Source organism: Macaca thibetana, chromosome 14 (assembly GCF_024542745.1).
Source record: "Macaca thibetana thibetana isolate TM-01 chromosome 14, ASM2454274v1, whole genome shotgun sequence".
NCBI classification, from domain to species: Eukaryota; Metazoa; Chordata; class Mammalia; order Primates; family Cercopithecidae; genus Macaca; species Macaca thibetana.
The window spans coordinates 48,007,888-48,030,213 of record NC_065591.1 but is presented as its reverse complement, the minus strand read 5'-3'; the positions used below and the strand labels follow the sequence as shown (position 1 = coordinate 48,030,213).

At 49.4% G+C, this 22,326-nt stretch overlaps 1 protein-coding gene across 12 annotated transcripts in view; it reads right to left on the bottom strand.

Annotated features, from left to right (window-relative positions):
- Window positions 1-15,607, bottom strand: part of ABCC8 (ATP binding cassette subfamily C member 8) — an 84,139-nt gene extending 68,532 nt beyond the window's left edge. For all 12 annotated transcript variants that reach the window (XM_050755344.1, XM_050755350.1, XM_050755346.1 and 9 more), the window contains exons 1-4: window positions 15,387-15,607; window positions 13,648-13,789; window positions 8,853-8,974; window positions 1,611-1,777 (exon numbers count right to left, since the gene is read on the bottom strand). In XM_050755344.1, the coding sequence (XP_050611301.1) occupies window positions 1,611-1,777; window positions 8,853-8,974; window positions 13,648-13,789; window positions 15,387-15,534 (579 nt within the window). In that variant the 5' untranslated portion in view covers window positions 15,535-15,607. The remainder of the gene's footprint in view (window positions 1-1,610; window positions 1,778-8,852; window positions 8,975-13,647; window positions 13,790-15,386) is intronic.
- Between the last annotated feature and the right edge of the window lie 6,719 nt (window positions 15,608-22,326).

Below are 22,326 nucleotides of genomic sequence, written 5' to 3'. Positions count from 1 at the left end.
GCCATGGGGGACGGGTAAGTGCAACTTCTCACCACTCCCTACCTTGCCCCAGCAAGGATTTGGGTTTGTGATATTCCACACTTGATCTCTAACAGATGGGGCCATCTTTCACCTGTAATTACTACCAGGAAAAGGATTCCCCAACACTTCCTGGCCACCAATGTCAGAGCCTCCTGACTTTGTAACTGCTCATTGAGGTTGACTTTGAATCCCCCATGGCTAGGCTGGGTTGGGTTTAGGTTGGGCTGGGGAGGAGCAGGAATCTCTCATGTACTATCTTCTCCACAGATCTAAGGATACCACCATGTTTCATATACAGTTCACAGAACTCCAAGTCATGTAGACCTGGTTTCGAATCCTGGCTTCTCCACTTACCAGCAAGGTGTTTTTGGACAAGCCTCATCTAAAAGGTTTCCTCATCTATAAAGGGGATGGTGCTTGCATCACAGGGTTCCTGTGAGGGTCACTGGAGGGTGGGGGGACACATAAGGAGCCTTGTGCCCTTCAGATCACCAACTAAAAGCAGAAGAGTCAGAGAAATGCAAGCAGTCCAAATTTGAAAGGGCTATAGCCCTCACTGCTGGCTGGAAGGCAGGGAAGGGGTTTTCTCACTTATCGCTGGCAGATTACAATCTTTCTGGAGGGCAATATGTAACACCGATCAAAATTTAAAATACACAGACCCTTTGATCCCGCAGCGCCATTCCTTGGACTCTCTCCCACAGAAATAAAAGCAGCAATACATAAATGTGAGTATGCTCGATACACCATTATTCATGAAGGCAAGAACTTGGCAACAAAGTCAATGCCCATCCATAGAGAAATAGCTGAATACATTATGGCTCATCCATACGATGGAAAATTATGCAGCCATTAAGAAAACAGAATTAGCTATATCAGATGGCTTGGAGGGAGTCCCAAGAGATATTTGTTGGGTGAGAAAAGCACAGTGCAGAAAACAGTGCATAATATGATCCCATTCTTACAAGATAAATACTGAGGGGGAAACCTACATATTCACTTGTGTTGAGAGGAAAAAACCTGAATAGATATTTATTTAGATAGACACATATGGTTTTATACTAATAAAAACAAAGCATGGGAAAGACAAATGAGTTCATTAGTCTGGGCTACCTGGGGAGGTAGGGGCAGGGGAAGGGGAAGGTTGGAGTCTGGGGTGGGAAAGAGAGAGGGAGGCGGGAGCAAACAGAAGGGAAAACAAAACACTCATTCATGTATGCATGTGACGATATGAATACATTAAAGCAAAGACAAGTCCCCCACCACCGAAGAAAGAAAGGAGAGGCCAGTGTCTGATGCTTATCTTCCCTCTCTATGGAAAGTCATTCGCCAACCTCAGCAAACACACCTGTCACCCCCCTCCCTCTGGGAGCCTGGGGTAGAGCACACCTGGGCCAGATGCAGTGTCTCTCCTGAAACTTCCCCCGCCATGGCCCCACTCCCCTTTACGGGGGCAGGTAAAACAAGTTGACCCCCTCTCAGCTTGGCTGAGAAGCAGGGTGGGGGGCCGAACCCAGGGCAGGACAGAGGCCACAGCCTCTGCTCCCCACCCTGCCCTGGCCCAGGTGCATCCTCAGTGGCCTGCTTACCCTCACCCTGATGACATTGACCTCCACGAGGAGCAGCATCCCATAGAGGATCACCAGCAGCCCCGTGAGGCAGAAGCGTAGCTGCGAGAAGCCAATGGCGTGGTCCAAGAACTTGACAAACTTGATGGTCTTGGTGATGAAGGCCAGGGTCCAATACACCAGAAGGGCTGCCGAGGAGAGATGGAAGATCATGGAGACGTGTGTGCATCATGTGTGTACACTCACGTAATATGTGCAAGTATGTGGCAGAGAAGGAGACAGAATGAGCATGCCCGGGTGTGTACACTTCCGAGTAAAGGGATGTGCACGTGTGAATATATCAGAGTGTGCGACTCTAAGATGACGCACATTCGTCTTAACATTTATGAAAAACACCAATAATCTCATAAATCAAACTGGTCAGACAAATGTCCCTTAACAAGAAGTGATCATGGGAAGAATAAGAAATTTATTTCTTGAATTTAACTAAGTTACAGGCACTGTGCCAAATAAGCACTTTAAATACATGAGCTCATTTATTCCTCACCATCACTTTTCAAAGAAAGTGCACTGCCGTCACCCCCAATTGCTCAGACAAAGGAAATGAGGCTCAGAAAGACGAGATAACTGATCCAAGGCCACACACCCATTAACTGGCACAGCTGGGCTGGCCTGACGCTGGAGCCCATGCATGCAAGCTCCATGCTATAATGACTTCCTTGTGGAATTTCCAAGTGAGAGAAATCTTAAAGGTCATTCAATCCAGCCTTTCATTTTACAGATGAGGAAACTGAGGCCCAGAGACAGGATGCAACCTTGCCCAAGTGCACTGGCAGCCAGGGACAAAGAGAGGGTGAAAGCCTGGGTCCCTGTCCTCACAGTCCAGAGCCCACCACAGGATGATGATGGAGCAGGGCCAAGGGAGACATGGAAAAAGCCAGCTATTGTTCCGTGAGGCAGTGTTATACAGGGGTTAGTGGTGGTGGTCCCGCAGCCAGATACACCTGGGCTCAGAGCCGGTGAGATAATAGCTGTGTGACCTTGGATTAGTCACTTAGCCCTCTAGAGCTTAGTTTCCTCATCCATTAAGTGGGAATCATAGTAGTGCTACCTAGAAGGTTCTTGTGAGAAATGTATGGAAAGCATTTAGTGCAGTGAGCCTCACATGCAGCCGGTGCTCTTTGGACATTAGCTGTTATTTTTTTATTATCTCTAGATTTAAGACCTGGGGCAGGTAAACCTCAGAAGCTATCAGTAGATTCTATCCTAAATTCTCACACATACGCCCACTTCAATCCGCCAGTAAATCACTGTCAGCGTCCAACAACCAAAACCAGCAATAACCTGTGAAGTCCCCCTTTGAGGGTGGGGGAGATTTTAGCACGGGCAGTTCTTTCCTCCTCCCTCTTAGACCAAATGCGGATAAGGTCAGCCTCATGCCACAGAGCCCCTCTCCAGAGGACTTGAGTGAGGGAGAAAGACTTTCACCCTGCCCTCTATCCCTATGTGGGCCTGGGCATGGAAGCCAGAGCATCACTTGGGGACAAATCTGGGATCTGTCCTGCCTGGCTCAGGGTTAGGAAACAGGTTGAGATGTTGGGCCCCACCCTGTGCCCAGGGCTGAGCTCACCCAGGGGATCAATGCCATCCACCTTGGGTCCCTGCATGAGGACATTAGGATGGGGGCAGAAGCATCTGCCTTCTGGTCCCATGCCTCAGGACTGGAATAATGTCCCCCAGCTCAGGCTGGTCTCTAGGTCTCGAGGAATTCCACAGCTGAGGGCTGTCCCCCTGCCTCCACTCCACTCTTGGACAGATTCTATCCCAGGCCTCAGAAGCCCTTTAGCCCTTAGTGAGAGCTGCCTACTGGAGCTGACTTGAAAATATGCCTCATGCCTGTCTTGTCCCTAACACTTAACAGATATGGTCTGATTTGCTCTTCATTACAACCCTATGACTTAGGCAGGGACTTATTCTTCTTCCTGCCCAGGTGGGGAATTGGAGGCTCAGAGAACTTGGATGTCTTGTGCAAGGTCACACAGGGAATTAGCAGTGGACCCAGGACTAGGCCCAGAGGTTTTTTTGCACAGTCCTGTCCTGAGTGCTGAGTGCTCAGCCTGTTGCCAGACACAGCAGCACTCAGCAAAAGCTGAATGCCTGATGAGAGAAGAGGGAAAAGGAAGGAAAGAGGCATAACATGGGGACTGCTGGTGAGCTCCCATTACTCCTCCTTCTCCCTCCAATCTTCTCCCTTACCCCATGCCTCTCCCATTAACAAATGCTGTCTATTTCACCTCCTAAATATCTTGAATCTATCTACTTCTCTCCATCCCTGTGGTATACCACCTAAGTCCAGGCATCATCATGTCTCCTCTGGATTCCCGCTGCACCCTGAGAGCCTTCTCATTGGTTTCCCCACTTCCTCCCCATCTTGTTCTCCTCCAAGCTGGTCTCCATAAAGCAATTATTATGATTATGTTGAAAACCCCTCAATGCACCCATGTTCATAGCAGTGCTATTTACAAGAGTCAAGAGGTGAAAGCAACCCGACAGATGAATAGATAAACAAAATGTGGCATATCCATACAGTGGAATATTAGTGGCATATCCATACAGTGGAATATTAGTGGCATATCCATACAGTGGAATATTAGTGGCATATCCATACAGTGGAATATTAGTGGCATATCCATACAGTGGAATATTAGCCTTAAAAAGGAAGGAAAAAAATTTCAATACATGCTACAACATGGATGAACCTTGAGGACATTATGCTCAGTGAAATAAGTCATAAAAAGACAAATAGGCCGGGCATGGTGGCTCACACCTGTAATCCCAGCATTTTGGGAGGCTGAGGTGGGTGGATCACAAGATCAGGAGTTCAAGACCAGCCTGGCCAACATGGTGAAACCCCATCTCTACTAAAAATACAAAAATTAGCCAGGCATGGTGGCGAGCGCCTGTAATCCCAGCTACTCAGGAGGCTGAGGCAGGAGAATGGCTTGAACCAGGGAAGCAGAGGTTGCAGTGAGTCGAGATCACACTACTGCACTCCAATCTGGGCAACAGAGCAAGACTCTGTCTCAAAAAAAAAAAAAAAAAAAAAAAAAGACAAATAGTGTATGATGCCGCTTAGATGAGGTACCTAGAGTGCCCTAATTCATAGAAAGTAGAATGGTGGTTGCCAGGGGCTGTAAGGAGGGAGAAGTGGGAAGTTATTGTTTAATAGGTACAGAGTTTCAACTTGGGAAGATGAAAAAGTTCTGAAGATGGATAGTGGTGATGGCTACACAGCAATGTGAATATACTTTTTTTTTCTTTTTTTGAGACAGGGTCTCACTCTGTTGTCTAGGCTGGAGTGCAGTGGCACAATCCTTTTTTTTTTTTTCTTTTTTTTCTAATTTTTATTGGTGCATATATATATATTTTTTCTTTTTTTATTATACTTTATGTTCTAGGGTACATGTGCACAATGTGCAGGTTTGTTACATATGTATACATGTGCCATGTTGGTGTGCTGCAGTGGCACAATCTTGGCTGGAGTGCAATGGCACAATCTTGGCTCATTGTAGCCTCCACTTCCCAGTCTCAAGTGATCCTCCCTCCTCAGCCTCCCACGATCCTCCCACCTCAGCCTCCCAAGTAGTTGGGACTACAGGTGTACATTGCCATGCCCAGCTAATTTTTATGTTTTTTGTAGAGATGGGGTTTTGCCACGTTGGCCAGGCTGGTCTCGAACTTCTGAGCTCAAGCAATCGACCTGCCTTGGCCTCCCAAGGTGCTGGGATTACAGGCATGAGGCACCATGCCCGGCTGTGAATATACTTAATGTCACAGAACACTATACTTAAAAATGGTTAAGATGATAAATTTTATGTTAAACCACACAGACACACACACACACAAACTTCCCATTGCTGTTGGGATAAAGGCCAACATCTGTGGTACGACCTTCCAGCTGGGTGCGGTGGCTCACGGCAGTAATCTCAACACTTTGGAAAGTTCAGACTTAATCATTTAAGGCCAGGAGTTCAAGACCAGCCTGGTCAACAGGGTGAAATCCCAACTCTTCTAAAAACACAAAAAATTATCCGAGTGTAGTGGTGCATGCCTGTATTCCCAGCTACTCAGCAGGCTGAGGCACGAGAATCTGCTTGAACCTAGGAGGTGGAGGTTGTAGTGACCCAAGGTGGTGCCACTATACTCCAGCCTGGGCACAAGCAAACAAAACCCAAAGTCCAGCTCCCCTCCACTTTGCACCCCTGCCACTCTTTTTCTTCTGAATTTTCTTTTTCTTTTTTTTTTTTTTGAGACGGAGTCTCGCTCTATCGCCCAGGCTGGAGTGCAGTGGCCGGATCTCAGCTCACTGCAAGCTCTGCATCCTGGGTTCACACCATTCTCCTGCCTCAGCCTCCTGAGTAGCTGGGACTACAGGTGCCTGCCACCTCGCCCGGCTAGTTTTTTGTATTTTTTTTAGTAGAGATAGGGTTTTACCATGTTAGCTAGGATGGTCTCGATCTCCTGACCTCGTGATCCGCCTATCTCGGCCTCCCAAAGTGCTGGGATTACAGGCTTGAGCCACCGCGCCCAGCCTCTTCTGAATTTTCTAATGTGTTTTGTTCCTTCTGCCTTGGGGCCTTCGCACATGCTGTTCCCTCTACCTGAAGCACTCTTTCCTCCCTTCTTCCAGTTAGTGTCTTCAGTTCTCAGCTCAAATATGACTTTCAGAGAACATTTCCTTGGCTTCATCTGGGTTCCAGGATCATGGTTCCTTCATGGAAAAATGTAAGCTGCACCACAGGTCCCCTTTCTGTGGGACTCCATACCCAGGTCAGACATCAGCCTCCTCAGAGGGCCAGCCATTCTCCCAATATGCATTGCCCTCTGTCCCTGCAGCTCACAGGCGCGTCCCTTCCACTTTTCCCTGTTCTAGAATTCCTGGCTCTGTGGAGCCTCCTTTCAAGGGAAGATAACTCCAACAAGGGGAATGGAGGGAGTTAGTCTTTGTTCCTTAGAAAAGGACAAATCCATCCATGGGTGATAGCTTGTGCTTTAAAGAGAGAACATTATGTTTTTACTGGAGAATGAGAAAATGAACTCCTCGGATGTCCACACAGGGTGTTTCCAGAGGGCACTGGTCAGCCAGGCCCTGGTGGTTAGTGAAGGGTTCTCTACAGATGAGGAGCTGCTTCAGAAATGGAAGCAGGGTGGCTCTCTGAAGCCTGTATTTAACATCTCCCTTCTCAACCTGCTTCCCCCAGCTTCCATTCATACTCACGTGGGGGGCCCTGGGTTAGGGGTAGGGGGATCACCTGGATAATCCTGATGGAGCTCAGATCCCACCTTCTACAGAAAGGCAGACCTGTGATTAGTGCAAGAAACACCCTGTACTCCCTGAACACAACAGTGTCACTGGCTTAGCACAGAGCGTGCCAGACTCCAAATGTCAATTCGATGCTGTGATTCCTAAAAATCAGTCTGACTTAATGACACAGTGTAAACACAGTCTAACTGCCAGATGTACAGCCCCAGCCTTAGACACACAGGCTGAACCCCAATACAGAGGCCGACCTGCAGATTGATACCTTTGCCCCAAGGACAGAGTCTGAGGGCCCTTAGACACACAGTGTCAGAAATGATTAGGAGATTGCATGGATGCTAGATTCCCGGCTGTGCCCCTTGACGAGCTAGATTAGTGCTAGTTATTTAACCGCTGAGCCTCAGTTTTCTGATATGTAAAGGGAAAATAATAAAGGTACCTACCTCATAGAGTTGTTGAAAGGATTAAATGAGTTAATATATATCACATAGGTAGGATGGGGCCTGGCATACAGTAAGTACAAAGTGAGTATTTGCCGTTATTATTTTTAACCTCTCAGTTTCAGGGTCCACATTGGAAAATGGGGATATTAACAATACCAATAAGGAGGCTGGGGGAATTAGCCTGTGGGACAATGAATATAAGGAACATGGCACGGAGCCTGCCCCACAGCACATACTCAGTAAACGTCAACCATCATCCTGTTGCTTCTGCCTGGGACCCCAGTCCTGCAGTATTTAACATTTCAGAAGCTCTAAGTGGGCACTCCTTCCTGAGTCTCTCTAAATGTTAGCAAACCTGAAGTTCTGGTCCCAGAGCCTTTCTCTTCTCTCCCCAGGTGACCTCTTCCAGTCTCAAGCTTTCTTTCTCCCTTTCTTTTTTCTTTTCTTTTCTCTTCTCTTCTCTTTTCTTCTTTTCTTTCTTTTCTTTCTTTCTTTCTTGACGAGTCTTGCTCTGTCACCCAGGCTGGACTGCAGTGGCGCGATCTCAGCTCACTACAACTTCTGCCTCCTGGATTCAAGTGATTCACCTGCCTCAGTCTCCTGAGTAGCTGGGACCACCAGTGTGTGCCACCACGCCAAGCTAATTTTTGTATTTTTAGTAGGGGTGGGGGTTTCTCATGTTGGCCAGGCTGGTCTCAAACTGCTGACCTCAGGTGATCCGTCCACCTTGGCCTCCCAAAGTGCTGGGATTACAGGTGTGAGCCAAGGCACCCGGCCCCAGGCTCAGCCTTTAGATGCCATCTACAAGGCCCACCTCCTGAAAGTGTAGCTCTTACCCTGCCTGACCTCCCCATGAAAGCCCAACTTGACACTTGAGTTGGCTGTCTCTGTGACATCTCAAGCTCGATATGCCCCCAATAGAAAACTTGATCCCACCACAGCCCACCTTCCCCTCCTCTGCCACATCAGTTATTGATGCCACAGTTCACCCAGGTGCTCAGGCCCAGAGCCTGTGACTCTTCCTTGCTCCTCTCCTGGCGCCAGCCCTCACCTCCCACTCTTCCCCTTGCTCATTTGGCTTTGCCCACAGTGACATCTTTGCCAAATCTATCCCTATCAGAGGACTTTGCACTTGTCACTCCCCTTGCAGGGAACACTTTCCCCCAAATACCTGCACACCCACATTTACCAAAGCCCTTCCCTGACCATCCTGTGTAGATAGCAACATGGCCATTGCCCCTACCCCTTACTCAGCTTGATTTTCTTCATAGCATCACCACTACCTATTTGTTTGTTTGTTTATTCACTGTATTTGCCCGTCTGTCCTCCTTCACCAGACTGTAAGCTCCAAGAAGACAGAGATATTTTTTCTTCTTCGATTCCGAATCTCTACTGTCTAGAGCAGTACCTGGCACATAGTGAGTCCTCAGTAAACATTATCTGAAGAAATGAATGAAACATTATCTGAAGAAATGCCCCTCCCTCCTATACCTCACTTACCAATTAGCAGCTTGGGGAAGTTGGAAGTCTCGATGTTGTGATAGTAGACCACAGAGGTGACAGCAGCCATGAATGCCATCCCGGCTGGCATGTACAGGTGGAGGTGGCGGGATTCGGTCACCCTGAGATGGGAGAGAGAAATAGACAGGATGGGGACGTTCTAAGTACTGCAACAGAGCAGCCCAGGCCTTGAATTCCGAAGGCCGAACACTTAACCTTTATAGCATCACTGTATAGGCTGCAGGGCCCTTTAGTTAGTGGGCATATTTGGAGTATAGGCTGGGCAGAGCTGCCAGTACGTGGAGTAGAGCTGGATATTTGATCTGGAGGTCTTACTGTGTGCTGAGCCCTAAGCACAAGGGTCGCTGGGATCTCTTGAGCAGTGCAGGGGCCTGTATGCCACAACTCACCCAGTGACAGTCCCATTTAACATGAACAGCATAAGTCAGCATTGGCACCCTCCCCGGGGCTGTGATAACAAACTGATGAGAGTCAATATTTATGGAACATTTACCCTGTGCCAGGCACTGTTCTAAGCATGCGATATATATTAACCCACTTAATCTTCATTAAACCCCATCAAGTGGGTACTCTTAGTCTCCCATTTTATGGTTGAGGAAACTGAGGCACGAAGAGGCATTTCCAAGGTCCTGACTTTGCCTTCTCCCTCAGGATGGGGAATGCGGCAGTCAATATCAGCTCATATTCTTTTCACTTTAACTCACAGAGGCCTCTAGGTGGGTGGACCCTGGTCTGGGGGTGAGACCCAGAAGCAGCCAGAGCCTCCTCCCAGGCCTCAGTCTTCTCTGTGCCTGGTGAAGAGGGTCACTTTACTTAGTCAAGATCATGCCCTTCCACAGCTCTCTCCTGCAGACAGCAAAACCCACTCTGCTCAGCCTGGAACGAAAGGCCCAGGCTATGTGGCCTCCAGCCACTTTACCAGAGTTGCCCAGCCTGCCCTTTCTGCTCCAGCCCTGTGGGACTCACTCCATTCCCAGATGGCCTGCTACAGCCTGATGCCTCAGTGCTGCTGTTGCCCACCAGGCTACTTCTATCCAGTGTGCCAAGGGTCCCTGCCCTTGAGACGCTGATGGTAGGGAGGGGGCTGCCATGCTCAGAGCTAACTCTTAGAGTCAGCAGGCTAGGGAAATGATACCGCCAATGGACAGAGGCTGAGAGAGGACAAAGGAGGGGGTGGGCAACCAAGGACAGCTTCCTAGAGGAGGTGGCACCAGGTTGGACTTTGAAGGATACATAAGAGTTCAACAGAGAAGGAGGAAGGACATGAGGAGAGCCATCCTGTGACCTCAGTGGGTCTGGTGGGACTGAGGTGCAAGTGTAAAGGCAATGTGGGCTCTCCACCAAAGAGCATCTTCCCCTTATTCTGTGCCAGGAGGACCACAGGTTTGCTCCAGCAGCAATGTACCCAGCCCCAGGGGGAATGGATGGCGATTGGTTTAAGCAGTCATACAATTCCACACACCTTTGCCGGTGTTGGTCCACATATTCTGGCCAGTGAGATGTCAAGGAAAGAATAATCTCCCTCATAAAGGAGAGGCATGTCGGGAGAATGCCCTGTCTGCTCATGCTAAGCAATTCCCGGAGCTAGGCAGCCACCTTGTGACCATGGGGAAGATAGGCTGACACACAGAGGATGGTGTGGAAAGACGGGAAGAGGCTGTGTCCCTGAAAACATCAATGAGCACCAAACCAACTTGAAAAGGCAAACTCCACATTTCTTGTTTAATGAAATGGTAAATATTGATATTCTTTAGTGGATATTCTCCACAAAAGGTCTTCAAAGTAATATAGAAAGTACAAGAGAGACAAGGCTAGAGAGCAGTCATGAATGGCAACACTGGGCACAGCCAACGCCCTTCCTGGGGATCTTCAAAACTCTTGCCTCTTTACTCCTTGAAATAATTTTGAAACACCCTCTACTCTCTCACACATTTTTAAGCTGACATCTAAACATGTTTTATCATATGTTGATATAAGTGCTTTTTTTTTTTTTTTGCAGTAGGAGGGAGAAATGCTAAAATTTTATAAGACGAAATAAGATGAGGATTAACCATAATTGAACTAAATATTTCATGGCACGGTTTCATAGAATAGTTTTTAGCTGCTTTGTTAAATAATACAAACTGAATTAGTTAAGAAATTAGGTAAAGTTTTATATATGGGCTTTATCCAGTGTATGGTGGTCTGGGAAAATATTGTAGTTATTTTAAAAAATCTTCTTCACTAACTTATCCTGCTTTGATTGTTCTGAATTCAGAGCATCACGCACAGAAATAATACCCAAAGGAAGAGGAGAAGTGCTACAGGTTTAAGATGGCTTAATTATTCACTAAATGAGGCTCACTCTAAATCAAATCAGGGCAGCCTTAATCAGCCTCCACTCCCACCTGCCCCCTAAATTTCCAGACAGCTCTGAAAACCCAGGCTGGATTAGACTAGGGGTATCACAAGGGTCTGTGACTTCTCCTGTCTGCTCTTTTCCTGCCCTCACTCAAGCTTGCCATCCCTAGGGGTAGGAGCTCACAAAGACCAAATGACAATTACTCAGCTCAAGCTGATCTGTGCCCTGGGGGGAGATGGCCCTTTGCACTGAGCTAAAGCAGAGCAGCCACACACAGGAGGGGCTGCTGACAGCCAGCAGGAAGGCGTCCCTGGACTCATTCATTCCAGTTTCCCACATCCTGGGAATACACAGTCTGCCCAGTGCTCTGCCACTCCCGGCTCTGCACCCTGTCCGTGCTCAAAGTTCATCCTCCACAGCCCCATGAAGCAGCCAAGCCAGGGACCATGATGCTTGTTTCACAAGGCCAGAGAGCAGTCATGAATGGTCACACTGGGAACAGCCACCACTCTGCCCACGGGTCTTCAAAACTCTTGCCTCTTTACTCCTTGAAATAATTTTGAAACACCTTATACTTTCTCACACATTTTTAAGTTGGCATCTAAAATGTTTTATCATATATTTATAAATGCTTATGAGGCCCAGAAAGCCTGAACGACTTGTTCAAAGTCCCATAACTGGTACACAGCAGAAGTGCTTTCTAAAGACCCAGGTCTTCCTTCTCCAAGGGCGGAGTGTCTTCCTCTGTCACCATCTGGTGAGTATTTAACATCTGAGGGCTCGCTGTGGCATTTGTGCTACTTTGGAAGGGGTGTAGGGGTGGGGGTGGAGGCGGACTTGTCACCTGCTTGTGTAGCAGTATGCCTTCTGGTCTTCTTGCTGGTCTGGGGACTTTGATAAGCAGGGAGAGCTGCTGCCTCCAAGGCAAGCAGGTATTACAGAGATCACTGCTGAAGCCAGGATGCAGGGACACTGGGGGAGGGAAGGTGGGGAACGGGAGGGAGGATGAGGGAGCCTATCCCCTGCCATCCAACTACAGGAGCCAGGCAGTGCTGTAGGAGTGCAGTCTGGATAGTCTGATTCCAGCTCAGGGGGCGCTGGACCTCAGATACTCAAGCCAAATATCCCTCTCCTCCATCACTCCCTCTCCTGGCAGTCTCTCATTCTTGCTGCTTACTGGATTCTTCCTCAGTGAGATGGCTGCTCCAGCTCCTCTTCTGTCCTCGACTGCGGACACACCATTTCTGTCTGCAGTTATCGCTCACCTAGACTACTGCAATCAATGCTAAGTGCCACTTATATTATACCTCTAGCTTCTCCCTGCCTCCAGCCTGCGCTGAACACCTCCTCAGGTTCTCACCTAAAAGTGTTATGCTGATGACATCCCTCTTCTTTTCCAAACTGCTGACCAAATCCAACCCAAACATGCAATCTGGGATTCACAGTCCTCCTGAGATGCCCCAACCTGGGTTCCCAGCCTCAGCCTCCATCGCTCCCTAGCCTGTGTTTAATGCTCCAGCCCCTGCGCTGCTCCCTAGCCCTACCTGCTTTTCTCTTTGGTGCCTTTTCTCTTCCCTCAGGCACCACAAGCTCTCTCTCTCCTTCCTCCTCTGTGTGTCAGAAACCTAGTCACCCTTCCAGACTCCGCTCCAAAGCCCTCTCAACCACGGAACTTGCCCAACTCTGCCTTCCTCTTGCCTCCCAGAGTATTTATTTGTAACACAGTTTCATTTATTTTCCTAAGGACCCAATAAATGTTTATGGACTGAATAATGTTTATGTTTATCACATGCCTTGCACTGTGAATACAAAGATGAACAAGACTCAGATTCTAACTCTTAGGCCTTTCTGACTCAGAAGACAGTTTTGCAAATAGACATAAACTTTAACATACAGTATGATCCGTGCTGTACCAGAGGTGGGAGGAGGGTGCTGTGAGACCCAAAGGGAAGGTAGGCATAGGGAATGAGGCCAGAGACAGGTGGGGCTGACTGTGAAGACCTTGGATGGTGGGCTGAGGATCTGAGACCACATCTTCGAAACAGCTGAGAATCAAGGAAAGGTCTTATGCAAGAGTGGGTGGCATGCTTAGATTTTTTTTTTTCCCCAAGAAGGTAACTCCAGCAGCTTGTAGAAGAGACCTGGCATTTTCCACTGGAATTGTGGCATTCTAATACACTCTAGCATTATTTCACTGGGACTTAGCATGCAGATCCATGCTCCCTCCACTCTCCTGGACTGATGGCAGGGCCTGGGACTCACTTGTGTCCAATGCCCAGCTCAGAGAGGTTGGCACATAGGAGACATTGAGTTGCTGGATGTAGTAACAAAAATATGGGCTTGTGGAATGCAGGTGAGCTAGCGTCTCCTTCGGCCTTTCAGGAAGTACCCTGTAGCAGATTCACTTTCCTGAGTCCTCAGACAGTCACTCACCCATCAGACAGGATGCCCTCCGCAATCTCACACACCAGGACAAAGAGCAGCATGAAAGTCAGGATCCACCGCAGGTTGTGCCCAGGGAAATGAAGCCACGTGCTGTGATGGATGTGCACCTTGGAGCTCTGACTGCCCCATCCTGCAGGGAAAGACAGTCATAGGCAGGATGCCTGCCCACTTGGAGGAGGAGGAGGGTGCATGAACCCCAGAAGGTTGCTTGGGCATTGGGACCATGGTGGGGGTGACACCTACACATGAGAATCCCCAAGGCTGGTGCACACAAACTAAACGTCCAACTCATTCAGCCTGGTCCTATGCTGGTACCTCCCCCCACCACAACTTTTCTTCTTTTTGAGAGAGGGTCTTGCTCTGTTGCCTCTGCTGGAGTGCAGTGCCACGACCCCTGCTCACTGCAGCCTTGATCTCCTAGGCTAAAGTGATCCTCCAGCCTCCTGAGTAGCTGGGACTACAGGCGCACATCACCATGTTCAGCTAATTTTTAGTTTTTTGTAGAAAGAGGGGGGTCTCATTATGTTGCCCAAGCTGGTCTCAAACTCCTGGACTCAAGCAATCTTCCTGTCACAGCCCACCAAAGTGCTGGAATTACAGCCGTGAGCCACTGTGCCCTGCCAAGGTACCCCATTATACACGCTAACTTCTTGTGTGACAAGTCATCAGGTTAATAAACCATTTGGTTGAGAACAGAAGTGAAAATGCTGTTCTTTTTTTATTTTTGATGCACATACGAGCACATATTTTGTATGTTTTCTTTCTATTTCTGTCTAACTGCGTTTGTTAATAACTAGCAACTCTGCTTCTGCAGCAACCTCTTGTAAATCTAATTTTGTGACAATCTTTCCTTTCTTCCCCAAAGCTGTACATGAATTTTAAGATTTGCTTTTTTTCTTAAAGTGAATGAACACGTTTTGGGGAGGCAGGGGACACCCTATGAGTTGATAGACTTGACTGGTCTGGAAGAGCCAAGGTCTTGGAGAGAGATGGGGGCGGGGGGACCTCAGTGGAGAGGCACGCACGATTGTCCCAGCCGTGGCCCCCAAATTTGCAAGCAAGGGCGCCGGGGTCGCTGGGTCGGCAAGTCTGAGCTACTTTGCGCAGAGCCTGAGAAGTTGCGCTCTGGAGACACATGCCTGGGTGGGGTGGCGGGGGAAGGGAATCCAAGTCCCTAGCTCTCGCCTCTCCTCGCCCAGGGCGCGGGCCCGGGACTGTCAAAGATCACGGACTACTGCGCGGCTCAGCCCGGTGAAAGCATAGTGGTTAGCGGGGCCTTCATCCCAGGCTCCGAAGCACAGGCTTCCCTCCTCCCTAGGCCCAGCTGCGGCTGAGTGGGAGGGTGCCTTGCGGGAGGGGTGACCCGGCTCCCTAAGCTGCGCCACGGAGGATGAGGCCCGACCCATCTCCACTTCCCCACCGCGTGCAGAGACCCCTCTTTCCCTTTCCCCCATCCCAGCTCTTGGCCCTGCAGAAGCAAAACTTGGCGATCCCGTGGGTCACAAACGTCAGCTGTGTTTGGCGCGGGATCGGAGGCACCGGGGGAGTGAAGGGATGAGCTGGTGTGCGAATGCAGGGACCGGTGGGCAGGACACAGGACAGGGGACCCCGGGAACGAGGCTGTCATGGGCCGGAAGGGGACGCCGAGCGGTGCGGCGCGCAGCGCCTCCTCCTCCTCCCTGCGTGCTCTCCCGTCCCCTCCTCCGCTGCTCGCCGCGCGCACTCACCGATGAAGAGGATGGGGAAGGTGATGAAGAGTAGGAAAACGTGCGGCACCACGTTGAGCGCGTCCACAAAGCAGCCGTTGTTGAGGACGCCCTGGTCCACCCGGTAGGCGGCCGAGTGGTTCTCGCTGCCGCAGAAGGCCAGGGGCATGGCGGCGCGGGCTCGGGCTCCGCTGGCTCCGCGCGCCTCCCGAGCCTCTGTCCCTCGCAGCTCCGCCGCCCGGCCCGGCGGTCAGGCCCCCGCCCTCCCGGGCCCCGCCCCGCCCAGCCGGCCTCCCTCTCCCGCACCCCGCCCTGCACCACCACCTGCAGGACCGTGGGGACCGCGAGGAACCCGACCCGCCCTGCCACGCCTGCGCCCGCCTTCCAGATATGGAGGCGCGTGCTCCCAGATGTTGCCGGGGTCGCTTAGTGAGTGCCCCGATGCGCGCGTGCGCTGGGGGCGAGGGGAAGGGCAGGCGGAGATGCGGAGTGGGGTGTGGGCACACTGGAGTCTGGGTAGGAAAGGAGGGTGGGGCGTGCAGAAGAGGAGAGAAGGGTCCACATGGCCTGGAGTGGGCGGGTTCAGGGTCCCGAGCGTGAGTTCACCTGGGCGTGGTGCGGTGGATGTAGAGAGCCGAGGGACGGGGGCAGAGTGGCGCGAGTCTCCACCCCACATGGATGAGAAAAGTGGGGCAGAACGTTACCTTGTGTTGGTGGTGGTGGGGGGTGGGGCTTGGGCGTTTTCAAAAGTGATCCCAGGTGGGGCAATCCTAGGTACTACTTTACAGCTTATCTGGCACTTTCACTCGAGGATCTCCCAGCACTCTTGCTAAGTACAGGTTCTAATCACTTCCATTTTTCTGATGAGGAAAACCAAGCTGCGAGGGAGCTGAAGGGAGGCCAGTAACATGACTTCCCCAAGGTCTCAGTTCCAGCAAGCAGGGAAGCATAGCTTGACCCCAGCTGCTCAGGTCCCCCGTCCCCACCCCCATCATTTGTACTCATGCCTCTGGTACATGACAACCCTACAGCGACTGGCAGACCAGTGGGTAGAATGGGTGACGGCCCGAGGCTGAAAAAGAGGAGCTTTAGAAACGCATCTGGCCAGACGGATGCGAGGTAGTGGAGGGAGACTGAAATTCTTAACCTGACCTGGAACAGGCTTAACATTTGGAGGACACCATGAAATTGTACAGACAACGTTATGCCTTCCTATACGTTCTGGAGAGATTCTCATGAGACTGTGCCCCAAAGAAGTTTATATCGTATGTAGAAAGAACAGAAAATGGGATTTGGGGGTTAGATTTAAGAAGAACTTTCCTAGATAGGGTATGAAGCATAAATGAGCATATTCTCAGGAAGGGTCAGGGGAAACCAAAGGAAGACCCCTTCAGCTCCTTTGCCTACAAGCTTCACTGAGACTGCCCTGAGGCTGCTGAACCTGGTGAGCCCCTCCAGCACGCTTCAGCAAGGCCGAGGCTCTGCCCAGGCCCTGAGGCAGAGGGCAGATGGGGTTAGGTGAACAGCCTTGGGAGAGCAGGGTCCAGGGTCTGAAAGCCTCAGTCTCTGACTTTGGAGAATTTCTCTGAAGCCGAAAGATGTTTCTTGCAGCATCAGCCAAAATAGTGAAAACTTGGTGGCAGTAAATATCCTGCACCAGGGACAGGGGTTAATTAACCTGGGAAAATGCAGCCGCTGGAACGGTGCTAGCTGAGTCTGTGTAGTCAATAGAAGAAGTTTACGAGATAGTGTCAGGTGAAAAACGGCAAACAAAATTGTGCTTCCCATGATTATAGCCGTATGAAATATGTATGGTTGCGTGAAGCCTGCAGGGAAAGGTCAGACTTGGAAATATGGTAAGGCAGTGCTCGGTATGTATTAGCTGCCGTCGCTGTGCTTATCATCATTCCTTTTCTTTAAAAATGAGACAGCTGAGGTTCAGAGAGATGAGATGACCGGCCCATGGTCACCCAGCAAGATTTTTTCTTTTAGTTTATTTTTCTTGCTTTCAAGTTTTTTTAAAAATGTATTTTCTGCAATGTTGTTATTTTGTTTTGTAGTTACAATATCAGTTTTTCACACTTTCAGCAATGCTATCTTTCTTTTTAGCAGTAATAATATATTCACTTTCAAAGAACGGGGTTCCTAGTCCTGGCTCTACCACTACTAGTTGTGTGATTTGGGGGCAAGTTACCATTCTGCACTTCAGTTTCCTTATTTCTAAGTGGAAAAGATAATAATATGGACCCCAGAGGATTAAGATGAGATCATGGGTGTGAATGTGCTTTGCAAGTTGGGGAGATGGTCCCAGCTGCTTCATCCCCTGGGTGACCACACACGACAGCCCCTCGATCAATCAGGGTTATTTAATGGCCTCTCCCTCACCCCACATTGCCTGGTGCAACCCTCACACTTGCTTATTCCGGGTCATTTAAAATAAACAACAAGTCTGGTATTAAGGGAGCATCACCTGGGACTAAGAAAGTGTTAAGTCTGGAGTCTTGGGGACCCGTGTTTGCCATCTCCAGCACAAACTTACTTGTGACTGTGGACAAATTCCATCTTTCCCTGCACCTAGCTCTACATTGAGGACATGCACCACACTGCCCACCGTGTGGGTGGAAGAATTACTCTGAAAAGTGTGGAGTCAGGTGTGCACGGGGGCATGAAAGGACTTCCTTTGTAATATATGGGTTGTAATCCTGGAATCAGCCCAAATGCTCATCAATATGGGGCTGGTTCAAACAGACAAAACCCAAACAGACAAAAACCAGATATTGTCTGTACTATGGGATACTATGGAGCAAGCGCAGAGAATAGAGTTATGCTTACTGGCAGGGGAAGATGTCCAAGACACAGACGCAGAGCAGTGTGTCGCATACAAAATCATTTATGTCTGTAACAGGGTTATGCTTGCCTCTGTGGGGGAGGTGCTGGGTCTCTGGTGCTTCCCCACCTCCAGCGATGCCTCCTGCTTCTCTTGCTAGGGGCTGGAAGAAGGTCAGACTCTGGGAGCTTGCTTTGAGCAAGGGTAACCCCCCTCTGAGAATTCCCAGCCATTCTCCTGGCAAAATGAAAACTAGGGCTGGATTTCTGGGATTGGATTCTCACACTCACCGGCTACTGGGTGGGTGTGGCCTCAGACAGGGTGTAGCAAAGGGACTGGCGCAGAGCTTCAGAAAAGTCCTTTCCAGATCCCTTGAGCCAGCGGGGTTAAGGCTGCAATGAGACATGATCAGGCCACTGCCCTCCAGCCTGGGCAACAGAGCGAGACCCTGTCTCAAAAAAAAAAAAAAAATGTCCCTTCCAGCTCTGATGTTGTTCTGGCCTTAGTGCCTTTGTTTCTATCTGGCTGACTAGGTGTGCCAGTGTTCCAGTGACCTTGGCAGAGAGGGTCATTACAATGACAATGGTGACATAATGGAGTGGGGTGATAGTTTAAGAAATGAACTCTTTCAAAAATCACAATCAACAGTGGGCTGGTTAAAAACAGACAAAAGCAAAACTCATGGTGTGATCTATACTATGGAATAGTGGGGAACAAGTACAGAGCCTAAGTTCAGGCGAACATCACTGACTGAGAAAGATGGGTCCTTTTCCATCTCCTTCAGGTGCTCAAAGCCTGTGTCCACGGGGGAACATGGAAAACTGTAGAACCGGTAAAAGAGAGGACTGATGTAGAGACAAAATGTCTTAACTGAAACCTGGGAGGGAGAAGTGATCTCCTGTCTCATCTCCATCCTGCCCCATGGCAGGAGGAGGGAAGTAGAGAAGTTCTTTTGAGAGGGAGCTTGTGCCCAGCCTCCCTGCCTGTCTGTTGTAGGGGTGGCTGGGGGACAGCCACCAGAAAGGACAGGCTGTGTGTAGACTGTGTCAGAAAATCCATACAGGGGCTTTTTAGGTTTTTAAGAATTACTTTTCTGTAGATATGGGGGTCTTACTGTGTTGCCCAGGCTGGTCTCGAGCTCCTGGCCTCAAGGGATCCCCTCCCCTGCACCTTGGCCTCTCAGAGTGTTGGGATTACAAGTGTGAGCCACTGTGCCTGGCTCACATACAAGGGTTGTTTTGAAGAAAAGTCTTCTTGTCCCAGGGCAGGGCCTCTAGATGACAGGGGCAGGGGACCCTCAGCCATATTTGAATGGGAAGGGTAAGGCAGGAACAAGATGAACCCTCCGCAGTCTCTTGGCACCACATAATTGGGGAGGTGGGGAAGGAAATCCAAGAAGGCCCAAGGTTAATGTTTTCTGCCAGCCTAGTGGGAGGGAGACTTGACATAGAAATTAAATAACATTCTTGTTCTTGCCCACTTAAGTTTTGGTCCAAGATCACCCTCACCACAGTAACATAACTCAGAAGGATAACTCCCACGGATGTCCTGGTTGCTCTATACCCTTGAGGCCACTTAAGGTCAAACTCAGCATCTCCTTGCATCCTCTAAAAGAGCCAACTCCCAGTCCATTGATTTTAAAAAATGAAATCTTTACTGAGCTCTTTACAGAGAGCTGGAAGAGGTGTAATTCACACAACTCACAGCAGAAACTTTGTAAAATCCCCCATTTCTCCTGTACCCCCAGTGGTCTTCTCCTTTGTGTGTATCTCATATCTCCTCTTCCTTTCTTCCACACAGTATCTTTTTTTAAAAAACATGCCCCTTGTGACCCAAAGCAAGTCAGTATTTGCCTTCAGCTTGCTTACCCACTTAGGGCTTCTCAAGCAAGCCTCGCTCCCTTCCCAAGCTGCTGGTCATCCCCAAACCTGCTCTCTTTCTGGGAAGATTATTGAGGGGGCAGGGGTAATAAGATTTTCTCCTTTTTGTTTCACCAACAGTTGTTGAGTGCTTAGTACATGCCAACCACTTTACGTGTTTTAAATCTCACAGTAACCCTGCCTAGTAGTTACAACTATCGGGAGAACTGAGGCTCAGAGAGGTTAAGTCCCATTCCCTAGTCACACAGCTGGGGGAGTTGGTGGAGAAAACAGACAAACTCAGCGAGGCCTGGCTTCAAAGCCTGTGCTGTTAACCACTTCCCAAAGGGATCCTGGGGGTACCAAGGATTTTTCTGCCTCTGAGACTTTGACTCCTGAGGAGGGAGTGCAAGGCCCAAAGAACAGACCTTTGGGGAAACCTGTGTATCTGTGCCTTTTGCCTATTCTCTGTGTTAGAACCCGAAAGAAAGGCCTAGTTCTGTCACTGGCATCCATCCGGAGTCAGATGAGAAGATTCGAGGGTGAGGGGGCCCTGCTTCCTGGGGCCTTACCCCCGTGGGTGAAGCAGGCACACAAATGACCCTGCAGTGATTTGCTCTGGAGACAGCTGCCACTGCTGACGGAAGGAAATGTGTGTGAACAGCATGGGGACAGCTCTGGGTCTGACCCAATGCTGTGGAATCCCATAAGGTGTGCTGACTGAACCCGCTCCCTGCCCAGGGCCACACTGCTGCAGACTGTCCCTCAGGGTTCAGCTAAAGAGGACTCTGCTCTCTGGCCCAGCCAGGACCTTGACAGATGCCTCTGGCTGGCACAGCACGGCCTCAGCGGTCTGGACCTGGAGGGTCCTGCTAGAGCTGGGGCTGAGGCCAGGTGATGCGAGGGCACTGCTCAGTAACTTCCCATTTCCTGTATGTTCCTCCCCTCTCCACAGAGGGACTTCAGCTCCTGTCCCCTGAGCAGAGCCTGCCTAAACCCAAACTCTGCAGTGGGGAGGTTTAGGCCCTGGCGTTATCCCTGACCAGCTGTGTGACCTTGGGCCAGTCAGCCTCCCTGAGCCTCAGCTGTCAAATAGGAAGAATAATCTCTCTCTTATGGAGAGTGTGTGTGAGAAAACCTAGCACACAGGAGACACTCGAGTCAAGCTTTTCCACTTTCAGGTCAGCCGAGGGCTTCTTGTCTGAAATCCCAAGATACTCACGGATTTTTTTTTTTTAAATAATTGATTGAGTTCCTGCCTAGTGCCAAGTCATTTATTACATTGTCTGGTTTAGTCACCATCTCTCTTTAAAGCAGGTAGTATGCTTGCTATTACCAAGTTGAGAATAACGCAGAGAGAAAACCTTGGTTGCCCAAGGTCATCCAGCAAAGAAGGTGGCAGAGTCCAGGCTCCTATAGGGGCAGCCTTCTGAGATACAGGGATGGGCTTAGGCAGGGGTGGGATAAATGAAGAAGACAAAAGCGGGAGTGGAAGCTATCCATTTGGAAGGGGGTGTGATGTGGTGGGAGGCGGGACTTGTCTGGATGCAGTGTCTGCAGAGCAAGCCCCCTGTTCTTATTTATTTATTAATTATTATTATTTTTTTAATCTTTGTGGATACAGAGTAGGTGGATATATTTATGAGGTACATGAGATCTTTTGATAATGTATAATAATCACATCAGAATAAAGGGGGTATCCATCACCTCAAGCATTTATCTTTTCTTTGTGTTATAAATAATCCAGTTATACTCTTTGAATTATTTTATTTTATTTTTTGAGACGGAGTCTCACTCTGTCACCCAGGCTGGAGTGCAGTGGCACGATCTCAGCTCATTGCAACTTTTGCCTCCTGGATTCAAGTGATTCTCCTGTCTCAGCCTCCCGAGTAGCTGGGATTACAGGCCCACACCACCACATCCGGCTAATTTTTTTGTATTTTTAGTAGAGATGGGGTTTCACCATGTTGGCCAGGCTCGTCTTGAACTCTGACCTCAGGTGATCCACCTCCCTCGGCCTCCCAAATTGCTGGGATTACAGGTGTGAACCACTGTGCCTGGGCCCTCTTTGAGTTATTTTAAAATGTACCAATAAATTATTGCTGATTGTAGTCACCCTGTTGTGCTATCTAAATACTAGATCCTATTCATTCTATCTAACTATAATTTTGTACCCATTAACCATTCCTCCCTTACCCCCCTCCTCCACCCTTCCTAGCTTCTGGTACTTCTACTCTCTATCTTGATGACTTCAATTGTTTTCATTTTTAGCTCT